This window comes from Schistocerca gregaria, chromosome X (genome assembly GCF_023897955.1).
Source record: "Schistocerca gregaria isolate iqSchGreg1 chromosome X, iqSchGreg1.2, whole genome shotgun sequence".
In the NCBI taxonomy this organism is placed as follows: Eukaryota; Metazoa; Arthropoda; class Insecta; order Orthoptera; family Acrididae; genus Schistocerca; species Schistocerca gregaria.
The window spans coordinates 589,888,636-589,911,752 of record NC_064931.1 but is presented as its reverse complement, the minus strand read 5'-3'; the positions used below and the strand labels follow the sequence as shown (position 1 = coordinate 589,911,752).

General features: G+C 42.2%; 1 protein-coding gene across 2 annotated transcripts in view; it reads right to left on the bottom strand.

The window, feature by feature from the left end:
• Positions 1-23,117, bottom strand: part of LOC126299061 (uncharacterized) — a 1,316,522-nt gene that overhangs the window by 275,338 nt on the left and 1,018,067 nt on the right. For both annotated transcript variants that reach the window (XM_049990731.1, XM_049990732.1), the window contains one exon: positions 10,438-10,598. In XM_049990731.1, the coding sequence (XP_049846688.1) occupies positions 10,438-10,598 (161 nt within the window). The remainder of the gene's footprint in view (positions 1-10,437; positions 10,599-23,117) is intronic.

Below are 23,117 nucleotides of genomic sequence, written 5' to 3'. Positions count from 1 at the left end.
TAGGCGTGGGCTTCGTCTCTATCTTGGCCACAATAATGCGTTCACTATGCTGTTTGTAGTAGCTTACCCGCACTCCTATTTTATTATTCATTATTAAACCTGCTCCTGCGTTACCCCTATTTGATTTTGTATTTATAACCCTGTATTCATCTGACCAAAAGTCTTGTTCCTCCCGCCACCGAACTTCACAAATTCCCACTACATCTAACCTTAACCTATCCATTTCCCTTTTTAAATTTTCTAAACTACCTGCTCGATTAAGGGATCTGACATTCCATGCCCCGATCCGTAGAACGCCAGTTTTCTTTCTCCTGATAACGACGTCCTCTTGAGTAGTCCCCGCCCGGAGATCCGAATGGGGGATTGTTTTACCTCCGGAATATCTTACCCAAGAGGATGCCATCATCATTTAATCATACAGCAGTGATATTGCACTGACAGTGAAACCCTGCAAAAGTGGTCTACAGATCATGAAATACGGAAACTATCACCAGAGATACTTCCTCAATTACACTGCTGTGCTACTGTCGCGGAAAGCTTGAAGTTATCAGCTTGAAACCAATCTCCAAACGCGCTAATCACCACACACAATTCGTATCCTGCGTTATACAAAATCTGCATATGGCTATCGACATCCAGCCACACATATATATGCCACGAATCAGACGAACCCCAAAAAAACATAAGCACATACGCCGTATATAGTTCTCACAGCACTAGATGTTTCCCATGAGGTCGGTCGATCATCCACTACAGCCAATGTTCGCGAATCAACTGCCCACGGCATACGCTGGCCCGATACGCAATCTGAGCGTCCTCAGTAGTGACCCTCCAAAGCGGTGTATAATAGCTGGGCTGGTTCCTTAACTCTACATGATAGCCGAGAGCGCTAACGCGCTGTTTCCTGGTCTCGAATAGACGCGCTGGTCCCGGATCTAGTCCGCCTGGCGGATTAACGATGAGAGTCGATAAGCCGGCCAGCCTGGATGTGGTTTTAGGCGGTTTTCCACATCCCACTAGCTGAATACCGAGTTGGTTCCCACGTTGCGCCTCAGTTACACGACTCGCAGACAATTGCAACACATTCGCCCTCTTTCATGATTTACACTAGACGCAGACAGCTGTGGTAAACTATTTCCGTCCTGGGGGATATGGGGTGGCGGCAGGAAGGGCATCCAGCAACCCCTTAAAATTAACGATGCCAAATCCGTCCTTGACCCTGCCACGATACGGAAAAAGGCAGTAGCGAAAGAAAAGGGCTGGGCTGATTCCTCTCGGCGCAAAAGCGTTACTGTGTCCAGCTCCTGCCTTCTTGTTTGCATGGTGCCATACTTTCCACAGCCATCTCGAGCCTCTGGGATTACAAGAATATAAGTATTTTTACATAGATTTCCAGAATATCATACCATTTTCGAGATAGTTCTCGATCTCAAACACATAGCAGTATGCTACCGGTCGCTCGAACATTATAATTCCGAAGTTAAAGTGCGGAAATGATATCTCTAGAAACCGGAAACTTTAGCGAGGTGTAGCGAGGTGGAACGTACTGCAAACCACTGAGTAACTAGAAATTTATCTTGCCTGCGAATATTTTTAAGCGTAAACTCCAAAAAGTAGAGGAACTGATAATTCTACTCATATCTTAACGAATATCGCTGCAAATGATATAACATATTCCAAATCATCCTTGTACTCTGCAAACTCAACTAACGTGTTTCTCATGCCTAGGGAACCAACAAACGTATCTTCCACCAGTCTATTACCGCCTACATTCACACAATACACCTCACGATCGATGTTCCCTCAACCATGTAAAGACGGGAAATATGTGGAAGCAGTCATTGTACTTACAATGAAATATTACGATTGCAACATCAATCTGACGACATTCGACAATAAGCGAAGTATCGGAAATACCCCTTCTGAATATGGTGGCTGCGAAAATATCAAAATCTGTGGCATTCTTATGGCGGGACATAATTTTCTACTTAAAAATATCATTCCCTCACAGCTATCGCCATTTTCTATGCCAAATTCATACAGCCCTTACGATAGAACAAAGTCATTTTCTTTGCACTTGTCGGAACACTGACCATAGTACACATACTAAATAAGCCAGCTGATCACAGTGAATCTGTCACACACCCCCTACTACTAAGTACAATACTTCGCCAATAACTGAATGCTGGCAACACTAAACAATAATGAGTGAAAATGTGCGATGGATGGACACGTCTCATTTGTTTGCCTTGCGAGTGGTACCAGTGTGTGTTAAGAAGAAAGACGTAATCGTATTATAAGCAAGCAGCTATTTAAAAAAACACAATGGCCTTGGCTGTGTTACTGTCACAAGTAGTCTTGGTCCTACAGGGGCACACAAGTATTGCTAACAATATCCATGTTAAAAACTATACAAGCTTTAGAAATGGAGATATGGTATTGCATCTGAATGAAGTGGTGTGCCACACATATATCGCGAAATTGAATATACACGCGGATGTCCGGGATGTGTGTTAACAGACTGAAAGTGCAGGTATACGTCGCTGATGGAGTAAGCTCATAACAAAATCAGCGAATTTAGAAAGAGATTCGGCTAGGGAACGTGGTATGAAGACGACAATTGGAACTCCCGGATACTACCACTGTATATTTCTCCAGATTCTGTAGCACATTCTATCTCGATACTATGTCTGAGGTTATCCACTGGGCTGTAGGCGGGGGTGAATGATGGTTGATTGAGAATTATCATATATAGTAGATGGTGTGCTATGTGACGAATCACTTTAAAAGTATGCAACACTAGATTGAGGTCGTATGAAATGTACAAAATCATAGACGAATCTACTGGGTTTTCAGACCTATGGTGTTACGTAGTCCAGTAGAAATGCTGTCTGCAATTTTGAATCACGTCTTCACATTCAACGCCATACTTGCGTTGGATCCCATGGCGATGTCTCTTAGTGATTACGGCCACTAGTGAATCATTTTCGTGGCACTGTCATATCTCAAAGGGAGTCACCCTTTTTGACCCTGCTGCTACAGCGAAACTCCAATGCGGTTTTAGAGAGTCCCTATGCATGTTACAACTGTTCCTCAGTCTCTCCAGCTTTGTCCATGTGATCGCCCCAATTTAAGTCGGAGATGAGGATAAGTCGGAGAGCGCTATATTTACAACCTTCTATAACCCATGTAGAAACAGGGCGAGCTGAGTTAATGTAACAGGGCCGTGGAAGAGGAAGTGGTTTTCCACACAAATATCGCGACATTGAATATAGATACTGATCGCCAGGGTGTGTGTTAACAGACTGAAAGTCCGGGTGTACGTATATCTACAGGGTTGTAGGTGAGGGAGGATGATGGTTCATTGAGAATTATTAGGTACAGTAGATGGTGTGTTATACGATGAATCACTTTAAAAATTTTCAACGCTAGATTGAGGTCGTAAGAATTTTACAAAATCTTATGACCAGTACACTGGCTGCTCGGTATCTCTGGGAAGGACATACACCAACTGAGGAGATGTCATCAACATAGGCCCCAAGGAAAGGGCCGCCGATGGGAGAGATAGAGGAACCGGTGTTTGGGGCTGCGGCTGCTCGAGGCAACGAGGATGCAGTTGGTTGCAGTGACGCAAAACCACCCTGTCGTCCAGACATATGTCGAACAGATGTCGCCCACGGGGCCGGATAATGATCCCCAGAAGCCAGCTGGGCCTGGGCCCAAAACCTCGAGCCAACACCTTGGAGCCAGGTAGATATCGGGAAGCGCTGAGCAGTGCACGAAGTCTAACGTGCGGTAGGAGGAGATGGAGTAGGATTCGAGGCTGGTGACCATGGAGGAGTTAGGCTGGACTTTTGTCACCCACTGGCGTGGCCCTGTAGGTATTGAAAAATAAAATAAGAGCTTCTTCTGGAGAACGATCATCTGTGTACTTCTTCATCTGAGTTTTGAAAGTGGGAACACGGGGCTCCAACTCTCCGTTGGATTGGGGATGGAGAGGAGGGGTAAAGAAGTGGTGGATACCGTTACTGTGGCAGAATTTGGCGAACTCTTGACTGCGAAATTGCGGGCTGTTGTCAGATACCAAAGTGATGGGCTGGCCTTCAATTTTGAGAGGGCCATGATGATATTCTCTGTGATGATACAGGAGCATCAGATAATGAAAGGGAAGTGGGAATAGGCATCTGTGACGAATAACCAGTAAGCGCCGAGGAAGGGTCCCCTCAAAATCACACTGACGCGTTCCCGTGGGAGGGAAGCAGCTGGCCAGGATTGGAAGGACAACCCCAGTACAAGAGCTCCATGTCTGATGTCATGCCTACCCAGAAGACATGGCGATGTGCGAGGGTTTTCGTCTGGGCAATACTCTAGTGACATTGATGTAAGACGGAGAGAATCCAGGACCGCAGGGAAGTTGGTATGATGACTCTTGGATTGGCATCGTTTTCCACATGGAGGAGCACCCTGTTGACAGCCACCAGTTGATGGCGGTCAAAATCCACGAGGTTGGCATCCAGACTGCACTGAACTTCGGGGCTGGTTCTAGCCCCTAAATAGCTGTCTGCAGCCAATCAGGTTTTGGTGTAGTGATACTTTTTGCTCCTCCTGGAGAAAGTAGTGCTCGGAATGTCAGTTTCCATTATCTTGTATGTAAATAGCCGATGTTTATCATGGTGGTTTTGGTACGGCTTGGACATAGGCAACCCCCTCCTCTGTGATGTAATATGGGTTTCCGGCCCTCAGGGGCTACTTTTGCTCTGGCATAATAAATCCCTGTACATGTTGTAACTGTTCTTCAGTCTCTGCATCTTTGTCCATGTGATCATCTCAATTTACGTGGGAAATGAGTGTAAGTAGGAGAGCGCTATACTTACCACCTTCAACAACCTGTGTAGAAACAGGTTGAGCTGAGGTAATGTGACAGGACCAACATTTTTGACCACTCGGTGGAAAATGGGAACATGTTGTCATAGCTCTGCCAAATGTACACGACGTGTAAGGTCAAGACCAAGCAAAGCTTTCTCCTGCAACATGAGGTAGCACGAGACACACTGCATGCAGTTAAGGGAACTGGAAGAAGTACGAGGGTTTTGTTACTGTGTTGCGATGCCTTTCCAAACTACATACAGGTACAGCAGTTCGAAGGAGATCTGCGTCCCCCAGGGTGCATTCACATCTGTCATCCAAACAGTCTCCCTATCATCATTATTTTATACCATCCAATAAAGAGAAAAAAGTACAAACTATAAAATCTTCGTTAACGTCATTTGACAGAGAACTCGATAAGATTTTTACTGCAACCCTCTCTTCTGATATATATATTGAAAACAAACACCATCTTTGTGCTGGCTGTGGGAAGGGTTGGTCAGGGACAATGCGAGGACATCTTTCAATTTCTAGCGTTATCCTAAGAATGCGAGAATTCTCGCTAACTCCCATCCACATATATATCAGAAAACAGAGTTGCGGTAGAAATCGTAGCGAGTTCTCTGGCGAATGACGTCAGCGGAGATTTTATAGTATGTACTTTTTATTCTCCTTGTTGGATGGTACAAAATAACGATGACGGAGAGAGGGTTTGGGCGACGGACGTGAATGGACCCTGAGGGACGCAGGTCTCCTTCGATCTCCAGTACATGTATGTGGTTTGGAAAGGCATCGCAACACACACTGCCTAGGGTCTATCTTCTGAGGAGTACTCCACTTGTCTGTTGCACGAGAACACTGGCATCCCACTCGTGCAGAACAGATTTTGGATCACCGCAAGGTCCTTCTACGAGATGGCGTGTCAGTCTCGCAACCGTCTCGTACGTGGACTGGGTAATCAACCGCACCACAGGCCAACGACGCGTTGGCCTGACCTGCTGTTAGAATAATTTTCACTGCAGACACAGGACATAAGCACCACATTAACCCTGGCAGATTCATATAGGTAAGGCTTCCATATTCATCACAGGAACGGAGGAACAGTAAATTTATACTTAAACTGCTCAACCCGCCAAGCAAGGAAAGCTTGCCAATGGAGCGTCCGATTTCAGCGTCAACGATAATCGTTCTACAGGAATCACCTGAAAATGACGGCAAGGTAGACTGTCGAAATACCGTGTTACGGAAATGACTGCATCCCGCTGGACACCCGACAGCAGTACTGCGGGCTTTCAAATAACTACGCACCCTCAGAGTCAGAGATCCAGTATTAAAAGTTTTGGCTGGTTTCGTTGTGTAGGGGCTGGGATACATAGTTGCCGCATTACTGCTAAGTCTACAGTATACGATAAGAATACACACATGAATCGAATGGTCGAAGGTTTCTATCACTCGGCAATTGCGAATTATGAATGTAACATAAATTTATAAATGAAAGACTGCAATTAAATAAAATCTGCAGGTACTGTCTTAGCGACTTTAAATGATGAGTACGATAGTAGAAGTACTTTTCTAACTGTGGTATATTTCTGCAAAACACTTATTGGTGTCGATGGTCCAGAAATTAAATAAAATATAAGTTGAATAACAGGGAAACAATAGATTCCTACAGCTCGTAATTAGTTAATAACAACAACACAGCTCGCGAGATATTCACTTCTAAACGCACCCTACGTCTTCGCTGTAGAAGCTGCGGAAATCTCACAAGTTCACAAGTCGGCCCTCCAAAGTATTTCTATCTGCCGCGACCACGCGCAGACCGCTCCACACTCTCTAAGTCTTTGACGCGACCGAGCGTCCGTCGCGCCGTCACGTCCAGCACTCCTTCCCGTGTCCTGTGCAGCAACCCCAGAACTGCCGCACTGCCGGAACTCCGCGTGTCCTCCTCTCCCGATCTCGCTTCCATCCAGTCTCCCCGTTCACGAGCGCTGTGATTGGCTAGAGCGCTCGCGCCATGTATTCAATCCAACGTACACTCACAAACATATTTAAACACATACGAAATACTAGAGTTACATTTAAATAACTTGAAATTAAATAAATATTCCTACACCTGGACCATAAACACGCTCTAACACACAATATTAGATACATAAACAAATATCATAGGAATAGAACAAAAGGTAGGCTAGTAGCCTAATGTGTCTGTGCTTTCTAAACCACAGTAAATATTTAACCAATTTCTTCATGAATAGCATATATCGGATATAAACAAAGACATAGATGAATAAATGTATTTATAAGCATGCTGCTACCGTTTTTTCGTGTAACTGTGGAGTACTTATGGCCGGACCCGACGATAGTAATCAGCCACTTTAACCTCCAATAACTCATATACTATTCAAGTTACATGCCTGTAATTCATACCAATTCAGGTTTCCACTAATATCTGTCTAAAGACACGGCGATCGATAAAATCAGATGAAGCGTTTATATTTTGGAAATTCGTTGCTGCCAGTTACTTCTATAATTTACAGTCAGATACTGAACTTTAAACTAATAAAAATAATTAGCAAGAACACAGATTTTGTTGGACACTACATACCTTAGAAAAACCTTCTTTCAAGCCTGAGATTTTATGAACTTATAACGAAATATAGAAAATCGTAAATATTCAACCAACACCAACGTACGTAGCTAGAAAACCCATCAAACAAAGTATAAGTCATTTGAGATGCCGTAAGCCAACAAGTTAAAACTCTCCTTTTGTTTGGCATGTTGAGACATACAGACGGAACGTTTATTCCAAATCTAATGAATTGCTAGAACACTTGGAACTAGTCAGAATGTTACATCTATTAGTACGTCGAATGTTACTGGTAAGGCAGCTTTGTGGACTTTAACACTGGCCTCACTTAACCTATATTTCCATCCAGTTGGCCTAGAAGGCTTGTGAAGTATAAACCAGTTATTCTTTTTACCATTTTCAAGGTAAGTAATAAGAAAAATACTTTTTACTCCCGAGAACCGCTGGCCGTAATTGTTGCGACAGATGAAATAGACTTTGCCTTTTGTTATGTAGGGCCACTGGCTTTTACCTGTTGCTTTGATTGAAGCTTACTTCTGCCGTTAACTGATGTAGCCGCCTCCTATTCACAATATCACAATGTCTAATGGTCCACAAAATCGGTTTAAAATGGTTCAGACATCACTGAAAAATTTCGTTTCACATTTTCTTTCGGTCAGAAGTACGCATTTCACTGAAATTTATCTCATAGCGCATGTCAACAGCTTTTGCCATGCCGTAAACCTTCGGTCTGTGATCGTCTAATACAATACTGCGTACCTTTTCCTTGACGTGAGTCATAAGCGCAGTTTTGGAACGTTCTTAATGTGGGCCTTCTTCAGGAGAACTATGGAAGATTTGAAACTAGCTATCCGTTTCTTAAGGTTGTCAGTATTATCCTCACGTGTGTGTGATCACATCGTCATCTAAAATTAACGTTCCAAAGTTCAGACGGCTTTCATCAGTATGAGCATCAATGAACTGCCAGTGAGCTGTGAATGTACTTCTGGGTACCCATTCCTCAAACTCTTGCATGACAGCGGCATGTTGGTGTTCTATTTGTTAAGTTAATCAAATGATCAAGGCCTTTCTGTCGTGACAACAGGTCATCCTATCACATGTGGCTTTTATTTAATTGCGAAATTATCATACCCTACACGGAATTTTTCACATATTAATATATTTGTTTCGTGACAAAAGTAACCCGCCCTTAAACCATAAACTTTTTGAATATCTGTCTGGACACCCTTCGCTTCTGTGCACCCTGTCAAGAGATTAATTTCTTAATTACTATCTTAAAATCATCCCTGTCACAACAATGAACACCTGTTGTGGGAAAACAGTGTATTTGAAGAGTCATAGTTGCATTACATGTTCATTATACTGTCAGAACTCTTAGGCCTTTTTTCCTCATTTGTTATATTTAAAAGCCACTTCGCAGAAACCCATGAAAACTCTATATTTCTGAAGTAGTGACTCTCAGAATATTAATATCTAGAATAACTTCTGTCATATGTGCATAGAGTCCTTAAATTATTGGTTGCATCCTAGGATCTTCAGATTACACACAAATTTAACTACCTCTATATTTTAGACAGCTGTAGGAGAGTCATGAAACTTCTGAAATATAGATAAAAATTAAATGTTCGGAAAACAGCATTCTGTTATTTGCACGTTGTCAGACAACATAAAGGTCCTGATGTAAAAACTGCGGAAACAGAAACATTGTATATAGTCAGAGCCTGTTGGCCAAAGACTGTCATATTATTTCTTCGTGATATAATTGCAGGTGAAACTGTAATACAGCCACCGAGTCTGGTGTTTTTGACTTGAATCTCAAAGCTGTGTGTGCTATCCATTCATCGACATCAAATTCTAAAACACGCTGCACACAGTAATCTCTAAAGAACTAGAAACCACTCCAGGACGTTCTGTTACATCATCGTCACCGGTACATTGCCCCCTAATTATGCTATATTTTTTGAATGAGGAAAGAAAATTCTATTAGGTCTTCAACTTTGCTTCCACCGTTTTCTCTCGTAGGTCGAGGCTTTATTGCTAAAAAATTACGATTCGAAATATTGTCGATCGCTGGCCAGTACTTTCTCGCATCTTTCGGGGAGCATACGGATCCCGCGGCAGAAGAATTCGGCTTCTTTTGAGGAGATCCAAGAAATCTATCAATTTTGTACTTGACTGGAAGTGCTGGTCAGCCAGACCCTGCGCCATTGATCGAAAAAGACGGTGGAAGGGACAATGTCTGGAGAATATGGCGGGTGGCGCAGGACTTCCCATTTCAACGTTTCCAAGTATGTTTTGACGGGTTGGGGCCGAGTACTGTAACAGTGTAAAGTGACCTTCTCATGTCTATCGCTGTATTCAGGCCGTTTGTCTTTCAGTGATTTGCTCAAATGCATCAACTACTTTCCATAACGATATCTTGTGATTATTTCCGTCGGTTTGAGCAGCTTCAAAAACTTTCCTTCCACCGCGATATCGGGCTTCGACGTCAAAACCACCGTTCTCGAAGCATTGAAAGTATTCTCTGCACGTTCTTTCAATAACAGAAGCCTTGCCATAGGTCTTAACCAGCCTTTTTGAGCCTCAGCGGCAGATTGTCCATATTAAATCCGACAATTAAAACTTTCCACAAAAGAAATCAAATGGGCTCGTTAGTTTACATATTTAATCGAGAATAACTTCATGACACAAATTACAAATCTAATGTTTTAATGGCGATATACTTACAAACGACTGAGTTAATTGTATGACTTTTATGACCGACCACCTCTACCACCACTTGCCGCTATTGCCACTTATTGCAAAACGGTGGAAGCAAAGTTGTAGCCCTAATATGTAACACAGGAGCAAATGTAAACTTATGTCTTCCGGTTCAGTTAACGTTTTTTGTTGCTTCATAGCATATCAGTAAACAAGCAAGTGATGTAGCTATATGAAGTAATGATAGGACAAAGTATATAATAAGAACAGCTGTATGTATTTACCAGTGTATCCAGAAACGCAGTTACATTTGTACTTGGAGTTGTCAATATTGACGCAGACAGAACCGTGCTGGCATGGCGAACTGGAACATGGGTTGAAGTGCTCGCAGTTCATCCCGAAGTATCCCTCCGAGCAGGAACACAGGTACGTGCCGCTGGAGTTGCTGTGTGCATGAAAGAAAGATAGTCAGTTGAGTCAAATTATGCAATTTTTTCGAATGCAGATAAACATCCTATTCAAAAGGGACAACAAGCAAACAGATGGTGTTCGTATGAATTTCACGAAGTAACAATAGGAGGTCACGTTATCTTAATTTTATACGTTATAGGCAGTAACAATGAATGCACAAGAGCTTTTCGTCTATAAAGGTCCGATCGGACGTGAACTGGAAACCACAGTGAAAATCCGATGAAGCTTTGCACAGATGTGTTGGGTAGTGACTCCAATATGCCCGTCTAAACTGTTAAGTCGTTCGTTTCTGTTCTGAGCACCCAGTGAGCACCTGAAGACGCCTAGAAAATAGTGTCTCCCGCTAAACAGGAGTGTCTGCTGAGAGATTTCGCCTGATTTCATGCAGCCCACATAACGTAACTATTCAATTGTCGGCCGCATACTGCAGGGGTAATGAAGACGCTCCTGCAACGTCTTCGATGGGAAGTGTTTCTTTATTCACCGTACAACCCAGACTGTCCCGAATAAAACATTTTCGATCCTCCCTGGGGTTTCCATTTCACGATCAATCAGACCATAATAAACGAATAGTCCTCGTATTACATGCTCATGAGTTATATTTAAGGAAATAATCTTCAGTCACATAATGTGCATATTTTGATACGTTATACTATTTATTTTAGCTTCTGTAGAATCATTTTCCACCAGCGATTGGACTACTTACGTGACATTTCTGGCTCTTGAGGGAATCGAGCTATAGGAAGTATGAACTCTATCAAAGACAGGAAAAACACTACTTGTATTTGTAAGCGTGGCACTGCAGTTTGCAACGTCTACTGACCGAGCGTAATGCCCCCACGAGTAATTAAAAAAAAAAAGGACCACACAGGGTGTGAATGAAGCCAGTTTTTCCTACATACTTTTATTGTGTGTGTATGTGTGTGTGTGTGTGTGTGTGTGTGTGTGTGAGAGAGATCTCTTACTACACTGAAGTGCGAAAGGAACTGGTAAAGGCACGCGTATTCAAATACAGATATATGGAAACAGGCAGATTACGGCGCTGCAGTCGGCAAAGCCTCTATAAGACACCAAGTGTCTGGCGCAGTTGTTAGACCGGTTACTGCTGCTACAATGGCAGGTTATCAAGATTTAAGTGAATGTAAACGTGGTATTATAGTCGGCGCACGAGTTTGGGACACAGCATCTCCGAGGTAGCGATGAAGTGGAGACTTTTCCTTACGACCATTTCACGAAAGTACCGTGAATGTCAGGAATCCGGTAAAACATCAAATCTCCGACATCGCTGCGGCCGAAAAAAGATTCTGCAAGGAACTGAAGAGAATCGTTTAACGTGACAGAAGTGCAAACCTTCCGCAAATTGCTGCATATTTCAATGCTGCGCCATCTACAAGTGTCATCGTGCGAAACATTCAACGAAACATCATCGATATGGGCTTTAGGAGCCGAAGGTCCACTCCTGTACTATTGATGATTGCACGACACAGAGCTTTACACCTCTCCTGGGCCCGTCAACATCGACATTGGACAGTTGATGACTGGAAACATGTTGCCTGATCGGACGACTCTCGCTCCAAAATGCATCGAGCAGAAGGACGTATACGGATATGGAGACAACCTCATGAATCCATGGACCCTGCATGTCAGCAGAGGGTCTGTTCAAGCTGGTGGAGCCTCTGTAATTGTATGGGGGTGTGCAGTTGGAGTGATATGGGACCCGTGATATGTCTAGATATGACGCTGGCAAGTACGTAAGCATCCTGTCTAATCATCTGCATCCATTCATGTCCATTGTATAGTCCAACGGATTTGGGTAATTCCAGCAGGACAATACGACACCCCAAAATTGCTACAGAGTGACTCCAGCACTACTTCAGACAGTGGAGTCCACGTCACGTCGCGTTGCGGCACTTCTGCGCTTTCGCGGGGGGCTACACAATATTAGGCAGGTGTACCAGGTTCTTTGGCTCTTCAGTGTGTTATGGCACGTATCTTCAACGTTGGATTTTAAAGTATATTACAAAAAAATGGTGTTCCTTCGTCTGCCAGTTGTCAAATTGAGCTACAGGACTTTCCAGAAGAGCCGACTATTAACTCCCTAAACCTTTTGTCAGGGTTCTTGGGAACGGCATTAATCTTGTAATTCCAATCAGTGACAATGTCATCAAACAATTCGTTGACAACATTGCATTCAATGATAAAATTACCTGATTTAGCTTTCAGAAGTGAAATTACTTCATTTCATTTAGACTTCTGAACTGTCACGGTCACAGCTCAATATATGCAACCTCACAGTGAAGAAGATGAGGAAAAAAGAAAACATGACAAATTGTGAAGGAAAAGATACACTATAAAAACATAATACCTCTGGAAACCACACCATGTGGTAAAAAGCCATAAAATAAAAGTCCACTGATGATGCTGCAGCTGCAGTGAACCTTGTATGGGATAAAAAACAAAATTGTGTTTTGCTAAAGACGGACTCCATCCAGAAACATATGTAAGCTGACTCATATTTTGATAGCATAGCATATGTATTCAAAAAACATGAGTAGTGGATTAGAACAGGTTCTGACCCACTTCAATGGTATTGCTTTGCACTCTCCCCAACTCTCATGAAATAACGTCTGGAAAAGCTATTGGGAAAGACGTCAAAGATGGCTAAGGATTCGTAAAGTGGTAATGAACTTTCTTTATAGGAATCTTATCTAGTGCTCACAAATATAAACATATTTAAATAATTCATGAAGTTTTCGGGTTGGATATTTCGTGGTCTGTGCATGCTTGATTCTTTACCTGCTTTGATGTGGCAAGCGGTAGAGAAAGAGGGCATTGTAATATCAATATGTGTATGTGTGCGTATTTCAGTGTATATAGAAACAGATTGTCACGTAAAAACTGAGAAAAAGGAAACATTTTACTTAGTTGTACGACCATTCTAGAGACAACCATCATCCCAAGACTATCTGTATGACGCTACTGTGAACTCCTCTCCATAATTAGATTATTACCAATATTATAACACCGACGATTTTTGTCTGTCTTCTTATAGAGCTCGTATTTGAAGGATATAAGTTATCAATATGCACACCAGAGTTATTCTATTATTCATTCTATCGTTGATTATTTGCTGAGTAATAATAATAATAATAATAATAATAAGATTGTTCTGCATTTTAGCATTCATAATTAATAATAATTAGTTTCCTCTTTGTCATCGGTAGCATTTCAAAGGAACTTAAATTCTACAAGCACCTGTTAACGAAGTGCTCTGTGGTTTATCTGGTGATCAAACGATCGAGCCCAAGCCAGTGTATTTTTAAAGTCAAACCAGCGTCATTTGGTAACGTTGTCCGTTTTACATTTAACAAGAATAGGATTGGTTATTTGTACACTGAATTTTGAAATTGGTCACGCCATCAGATAGGTCATATCGGCAAGATCGCAATAAAGGCAATCTTCCAGAATGTAATCGCACTGGTTCAAACTCAGCGTGAGTAATTCATGCGAGTTTAAAAGTAAACGGTGCCATACCGCAGATTATACGATTTTTTTAAATCACTACCTTTCTCATTTTATTCATAAATTAAAACTAAATAAATGTAAACGTGATTTTGCATTAAAGAGAAGTAGTTCAGCTTTATGAATGTAGACTTATCAACAGTCGATGTGGTGGTCTAGGTGGCGGACGATAAATGCGGACATAACATCTATCATGTCGATGGGACTGGTGCCTCAAACACAACTACAGAAGCACTCTAAAGCTTAACATGTATTCTAAAATTGCGAGAAATACAGTAATTTCAACATATTTTATTGTGAACAAATCTGCATCACATTTCTGGTATCGAATCTGAAAATATATATACAGTATCGCTACAAAGGCAGTAGTGAACCGCTAAAGCAACGACAGTTTTATTGATCAGTCGTAGGCTACATCCAACGCAACCAAACCGTTGTACGCTAAATTGGTTAAGACGAGATATAATTACGTCGTAAACGTTCGGAACATTTCTCTTGTATCTGTGTCAGTGTCTTGGTGGCACCATTATATATATACGTACAGCGATTTTCCGCAAGCTCAACGAAACTACGGGTACCTGTCTCCCTAAGTGTTAAACGTTGTCGTCTTACGGCTTTTCGCAGAACGGTATCCTCCCCTTAAGTGCAGGACTGTGTTCTCAGATCCTACCACGTTCGTCTCATTGAGTGTCAGGTGGCAAGTTTGTTCCTGCACAAAAATCACTTGATACATTGTTTAACTCATAGCGCTGAGTATCTACAGCTCCAGGCTGAAAAATACAAATATTTATAAACATTTTATGTTTAATAGTTCACTAGTCTGCCATTTTATGTAATACCGTTCGTGCGGAAAGTGGGAGGAACTTTATCGGCATCATAATATTAATTTTTATTATCAAGAAATCGAAGCAAGGGACCATTGGTGGATGCCCTCATAGGTTTGCAGAAACGATATTCTGTTCCAAATATTACCAGCAAAAATTACAAAATTAATTTGGCAAGTAAATGAACGAACATAGACAACAACTGAATTGCACACAGATCTAATGATAAAGGTGACTCATGAAGGGTTTAGAAATTAAAAGCATCGCATATATTTTGAGAGTGAAGATAACAGTTCTAGGAACAATTGACGTAGGCAAGAATAACTCAGTCGCAGTACTGTTCGTCAGGTTTACACTCTGCAATTACTGGACAAACGTCTCATTAATTCTCATCTCGTTGGCTGAGCCAAAAAAATTCAGTTTTTCACTATTTCTGTTTTGGTACCTTCTTTCGCAGTTTTTCATAAATTCTGTCCTGTGTCGTATATAGCACATTGCATCACTTTCCTTACAACGCTAACGAAAGGTTTCAGAAAGTTACTTATCTGTGGCAACAATAATACATAACTTCGAGTATTTCATACATTTCCATGATTTATTTCCGAGTACCCTGGGCGTGTGGTTGCTGATGTTTATCACAATTGTCTCGTACCAAGAGCATATTCCATTATACTCACACTTCACAGGAAACATCAAGTTTTCCCCTTTCTTCGCTAATATTTTACTGTTAAAGAACTGCACGAGTGTTTTATCATACGATCATTGTACCTACAGTTGTTAAGTTGGAAGCATGGCGACAATAATTGCAAAGATTTTTACGTGTCCCTGTGGAGTATGCGTCTGTAGACGTGAGAGAATGCTTAGCTGAATGGTTCCATCCTATAGATTCAAGTCTCTTGCACTGGTAGCGTCGAAACGCGATACGTATCACATACAATTGATGCTGTGTTTATGGATATTTCACGAATCAGCTGTTCTGCTTTACTAACAAGCGCTACTAAGTTGAGTGAGACTTCCGCATCACAGTAAGCAACCGTATGCGGGATAGCTCTGGGGGAATAGTCAGAATTCAGCGATGTGATGGGAAAGATCATTTAAAGCAAAAACTTTCGAATGGACATAAACAGTATTCCGAAATGTTTCCGAGATACAACAAATTTAATGCACATAGTTATTTATTTTCTGTATTATTCAGTAACTGTCAGGTTTACACATGTACACAGGCTCAACAGTTAGTAAACATTACAACAAGCGTTTTGCAAAGTATCAACTGAAAATACGTATTTTTGAAACATTCCATTCTAGGCATTGTCGTACAAGTCACGTTACACTACGTCACTTACAACATACTGTATCATACTGCACGTTCAACAGGCTAGTTACTGACAGAAAGACATCCAAAGAATCCTGACGGAGTGGCCGAGCGGTTCTAGGCGCTTCAGTTTGGAACCGCGCGACTGCTACGTTCGCAGGTTCGAATCCTGCCTCGGGCATGGATGTGTGTGATCTCCTTAGGTTAGTTACTTTTAAGTAGTTCTAAGTTCTAGGGGACTGATAACCACAGAAGTTAAGTCCCATAGTGCTCAGAGCCATTTGAACCATCCGGGGAAAAGAGGCTGAAAGGAAAGAGGTAGACTGAACTAGAATAAAACGTCAATGTTGTTGGCTGGGCAAGACACATAAATGTGCGAATCGAACATTAAATAAGTTCTGTCTCGGAAACCATTCGGAATTGGGCAAATGCCGATAAGAAGCTGCTTGCTTCAAAAGAGCGTTCCTGTTATCTACTTGAAATTTGACCATTTGTCCTGGGAGACCCGGTACAAACAAACACATGCTCAGTCTTTCTAATAACGATCACAGATAGTTCACTCATAGCTGGGGAAACAATATTGTGCCCCAAAACTTCAAGTACAGAAAAGAATTACGAACCACTACAACTAAATTGAACACCCAATCCCTCTCTCTCTGTCTGTCTGTCTGTCTGTCTGTCTGTCTCTCTCTCTCTCTCTCTCTCTCTGTGTGTGTCTCCACTAGTCTCGAGTACAACGTACTATAAACAGCTCTAAGTCTTATGAGTGATATCCACTGATGTCAGTGACCTTTAAAGATTCTTACCACCTGACATGTCATGTGATATGTAACAGTTGGTACTCCCTCTTGAATTACTGTTTTGAGATCGTCCGTAGTATAAGGCTAAAATGTATAAATTTAACGTTCACATTCCCGAGTAGCCAGGTAAGCTTCCCAGGGGTCGTGTATCTCAGCACTTCATTAATATTGTGGAAGTGTGTGCTGTACCACCATTTTGTTGAAACAGAGCATCAAGGTCTTAAACGTATTGAAAAATAAGAAAGTTTTTTCTCAGACGCTTCTCGCTATGTTAGCAAATCAATAGTCGTCACTACAGGATGAAATGAGATATGAGAAAATCATGGTTGGTTGCTGATTATGTACATACATGCTATGGTTCACAGTCACTAAACCTGGAGACACCTGCACACACACACACACACACACACACACACACACACACACACACACACACACACACATTGAAAGAGTGACGATTCCACTGAATACGTGTGCCTCCTATTCAGCTGTCCATTCAACATAGCGTCTGCAAAGTTTTGAGTCGCATGTAAGACGATTACGCCTGTGATGCTGCGGGTGCAATGCGTTTGCGGGAGCGTGTCGGTAACAACGCGGAAAGCCGTAAGCCTTCACTCCGTGGCGGGGAGGGGCCGGGGCATGTTTCCAGCCAGGAAGCGCCACTAATCCTTTGCCCCTTTCACCACTGCAGGTACACAGCACAGGCGATTTAGGCCTTCCGCGGGAAACCGCCTCTGCCGCACATGTCCACCGCCACGAACTTCTGCAGCGAGGCTGCCAGAACCCGCCAACCGGGAAGACTTACGAGCATTCTCACTGCGCGTTTGTACGAAAAGTCAGTGCAGGATTAGTCGCTACCCTAGCAAACGGCTTAAATTGTCTCCATGCTTGAAACCCTGTGCCATACCTCATATCAGCGTGCCGTGGCAGTCACAAGGTACACTGAATTTTTTCTGCAGTCTTTTAAAATTTCACATTTCGTGATGAACATCTTAACACAAAGCGCGTCTTCTCAGTCAAGCCACGTTTGAGAGGTATGACAAAATAAATCATCCGTAATGTACGTGAAAAAAGGTAAGTCAGCTTTTGTATGTTGCGTGTTTGTTACGTAGATGTCAATATCTATGTTTGCTCTGATATTCAAATGGTTCAAATGGCTCTGAGCCCTATGGGACTTAACATCTGAGGTCATCAGTCCCCAAGAACTTATAACTACTTAAACCTAACTAATCTAAGGACATCACACACATCCATGCCCGAGGCAGAAGTCGAACCTGCGACCGTAGCGGGCGCGCGGTTCCGGACTGAAGCGCCTAGAACCGCTCGGTTGCTCTGATAAATCAAAACAATATGACCACTGTTCACCGCTAGGTTGAATGGAGCTTTAAGGCGTTCCGGGGACATGAGGCAGTAAGGAATGTGATCTCTAATAAAAAACAAAAGAAATTAAAAAAAACGAACCACAAAGGAATTAGTTGATCGGGATTGAAGTCGGGGACGCCTCAAGGCAAGTCATCGGGGCTCATTTCGAGGTGGGGCTCATCACTGAAGACAGTTCTAGTCCAGTGAATGAGATTCCAGGGCGAAGATGTGTCTAGAGACGCCCTGGACAACGGTGGGATAACAATCTGACTGTCGCCCGTCGTATAGTTAGACAGCCAGGAAAGATGGTCTGGGGCGCCATTTCATTTCATAGCAGAACCCCTTTTGTTGTCATCCGTAGCACCCTTACAGCACAGCGGTACGTAGACTTTAGTGTACGACCCATCTTGTTACCCTTTACGACAAGTCGTCCAAGGCTTACATTCCAACAAGATAATGCCCGTCCTCACACTGCGAATGTTTCTACCGTTTGTCTTCGAGCTTGCCAAACCGTACCCTACCTAGTAACGTTACCAGATCTCTCCCCAACTGAGGGCGTTTGGAGCATTATGGGCAGGGCCCTTCTATAAGATAGGGATTTTGACAATCTGAGGAAAATTTGGCCAGACTTTCGCACGATATCTCTCACGAGGACATACAACAACCCTGTTAATTAATGCAAAGCAGAATAACTGCTTGAATAAGGGCCCGATGTGGAGCAACGCTTTACTGACTTGCTCTATTTGTGAACCTCTTTCTCTTGAATAAATAATCCTATTTTTTAGAAATTATAATCATTTGTTTGTCTGTACATCTGCATCGTTATCTACTGATATCCGTCCCATTAGCATAATTTCTTCGTGGTGAATCTTTTTTTGTGTTAGAGTGTATATAAAAGGAGTAGAGACTATGTGGAATCATTATAGCGACGATAAAGATCCCAAATGTGGAGATACAGTCATATAAATGACTTTGACGAAGGCTGGGACATATTAGTTCGAACACTGCGAACCTGGTCGGCTGTCCGGGTGCTACTTTCGTAAGCATCTTTAAAAGTGGTTGAAGGAAGGTGAAACCACGAATAAGCGACAAGGTGATGGACGTCCACACCTCATCACGGTACGTAGACGTCGGAGGATTTTACACTCTGTAATGTAGGATAGGTGGCTAATTTTAGCAAATCTGACGACTGAGTACAATCCTGAAGCAGGAACTGTGTTTTGGAGCACAACGTTCACCACACATGATGAACATTGGACTCCTTAGCCGATGGTCCCTGCATGTAGCTACGTTGACCCATCAGCTTCAATCACGACTGTAGTGGGAATGACATCATTGAGACAGGACCTTGGATCAATGAAAAAGTGTCACCTGGTCGGACGAATGTCGTTTCTTGTTACACCACGTCGATGATCCTGTCGAGATAAGTCATCATCCAGGAGAGCTGCTGCGCGAAACGTATACCGCGTATTGTATACAGGACGATTGGTCATTATTATGGAATGGAGGACATTCAACTTTGCTTCCATCGGACGTGAGATAGCAACCAAAGGCGCATCACGGCAGCTGTTGACTACCTGAAAATTGCTGTAGAGCAGGTGCACCACCTCGTGCCTGGTGTGCATCCCCACCGCCGAGGTCGATCGCATCTTCTAGCAGCAGAATAACTGTCCCTGTCATCAGGCTGGAATGGTGCTACAGTGGTTTGAGGAGCGTAGAACTGAACTCACATTGACATTTTGGCCACCACACTGCCTGATCTGAACTTGATGGAACACATCTGGGCAGCTAACGGCCCCCAGCTCTGCTGCCACAAACCACTGGTTCGTAATTTAGACGAATTACGTGACCCGAGCCATGTATCTTCGGAAACTTTCCAAGGACTTTTGGAATCCATGCAATGCAGAACTGCTGCTGTACTGCTGTCCAAAGTTCAATTAACACGCTATTAAGGAGGTAGTCCTTGAGCTTTCTCAGGTTAGTGTATAGACGATAGCTCAGTGCTCAGGGTATGCCATGGAATACGTAGCACCTCTCTACTTCTTGTTTTCATTACCTTACATTGATACAACTACAATGTGCACTGTTTTTTATTAGTTGTCTTTGTTCGTTTTGGTGGCAGTAATCTTTTACAGACGAAAGCCCCATCAGAATTGCTTAGTTCGGGAAGGACGAGGTATCTCACCAAATAACTTCTGGAACCTGCCTATTCACTAACGCGCAGACTGCCATACCTACTAGGTGAAAGGAAATTTATTTCAATGTGAACAATGTTCCTGTATGTTTAATGATTGTTTAAGAGAAGAACCTTTATTTTCACAATATGGCCTCATCCACTAGTTTAGAAAGCTTTCTTGGGTTCTGCGCCAGACAGACATTAGGGATACACGTTCACAATTTATCACAGCTTTCCTACTAGTAGTTTTGTAAATGGAACTGATTAGTACTATTTTCTACTATTTCTGGACTTTGATGGTGTAGGGATTTAGGTGAGTATCGTATTAGCAGAGGAACACACTTCATCGTATTTTACATCAAAATTAACTGCAGTTTAAATTCATTTTCGACATCGGAATGCTTAATTCTGTATAACCTAGCAGATATGGACGATGGCTGAATGGCGTCAGCATAGCATTATACTGCTGCCGAAATAAAAATTTTGATTTGGTATCCTATTAGTCTACATTCACCTTGTAATCTACTGCTTTCACAACAAACTTACGGTGTAAATTTCTTACTTGAACGGCGATGTAAATACCACTGTTCATCGTCTGTATCCTTTGCAAAAGGTTTCTCTAATGTGCTACCGTAGTAAACGTTGTAAGTTTTGCTAGCATCTCTTGTTTTAGATGTTATTATCAATACATTTTTACCGTTGCTACAAAATCAGGACCGGATCTCTCCGTTCTTAATTACATTGCTTTGTTAATATTTGCTCAGTGTTTGTTGTTCGTGACTGCATGTTCTATATTTCAGTCGAACAATCAGATTTTCATTTGAAGATGCGACGTTAGTGCTTCTTTATCTGCTCTATCAGTCATATAAACGTCAACACCTTCAATGGATTTCGAATGTTGCCAAAACACGTATATTATTTTGAGAGAACGTAACAAAAATTATCATTACCAGATCATGTATGGACGAACAACTGCCGGCCGGAGTGGCCGAGCGGATCTAGGCGCTACAGTCTGGATCCGCGCGACCGCTACTGTCGCAGGTTCGAATCCTGCCTCGGGCATGGATGTGTGTGATATCCTTAGGTTAGTTAGGTTTAAGTAGCTCTAAGTTTGTAAGTAGGCTGTTTAGGTTTTTATGTTGCCATATAGCGCTCTATATGAAAATCACTGACTGTGCTGTGTGCAGTCTGTGGCTGGTTTGCATTGTTGGAATACTTGCCATTGTTACAAGTTATAGGAGACTGATGACCTCAGAAGTTAAGACCCATAGTGCTCAGAGCAATTTTGGACGAACAACTAAAAGTTCAATTGGAAAATTTAATGTATCACTTTAAACAACAATCAAAATTTACATAAAAAAGAAAAACTACTGCGAATTGGAATATAATTGGCACTAGCTTCAATGAGAACATTATAGAAGGACGATACTAAGAGAGTCCGAGACGGTCGTGTATCAAGCACCGCGAGACTCATGCATGCCAGACAATTTTTCTACATCATTTTATTTAAGCAAGTCCTCCACACATAGAATCTCTGTGCATCTTGCCTGTCAGACACAAAATGAGGGAGGACGATTCTGTCATACCATTCAGCAATAAATTGCTTTTTTTCCATTTCGCGCACATAACTCGAAGTCAGTTATCATAGATAACTGCCGCTTAGCTTTCTGGGAAAACTTTTTGAAATATCAGCGCATGTTATGTATTGTTGTTTTGCTCCACCGCTAATGAGCAAACCTTGGGGCAGGATCTTAATATTGATATCTCGTTGTTTGCTGTTTTGACGATCTTTACTTTTATAAGTGGAAGAAAATTTGATACAACAAACGTATTTAGAAGAAGTCACATAAAATGTGGGAAATAAATGACCTCTGTATGAAGTAGTTAGTATTCGAACTAAGTAAAAGATTTGAAGAAACTAATGGAAAAGCTTGGGCGAAATTAGAATAAACAAACACAGCCAGTAAGCGGATCGAAGTCATCTTTTCAGTCACTCAGAGGCCATACTGGCATCGAATCAGAACATGACAATGAGAAGGCTGAAATACTGATTTCGGTCTTCTGAAATTGTTTCACCGTAGTGCGGTACCTCCTTTCAATCATCATACGGACGTCGAAATGACAGATATTGAGATACGTGATCGCGGAATAGGAAAGCTAATACAATCGGTTGACAATGGAAAGGCATCAGGAAAAAATGAGAGATCTATAAGACTCTACAGAGATAATGCGAAAGAAGTTGCTCCCCTTTTAGCAGCTGCTTATCGTAGGTCGCTGGAGCAACGCAGGGTAAATAGCGACTGGAAAATGTGCAAGTCAGTCCGATTATCAAGACGTGAGCACAAAAAAAAAAAAAAAAATTGCTCTCAGCACTATGGGACTTAACATTTATGGTCATCAGTCCCCTAGAACTTAGAACTACTTAAACCTAACTAACCTAAGGACATCACACAACACCCAGCCATCACGAGGCAGAGAAAATCCGTGACCCCGCCGG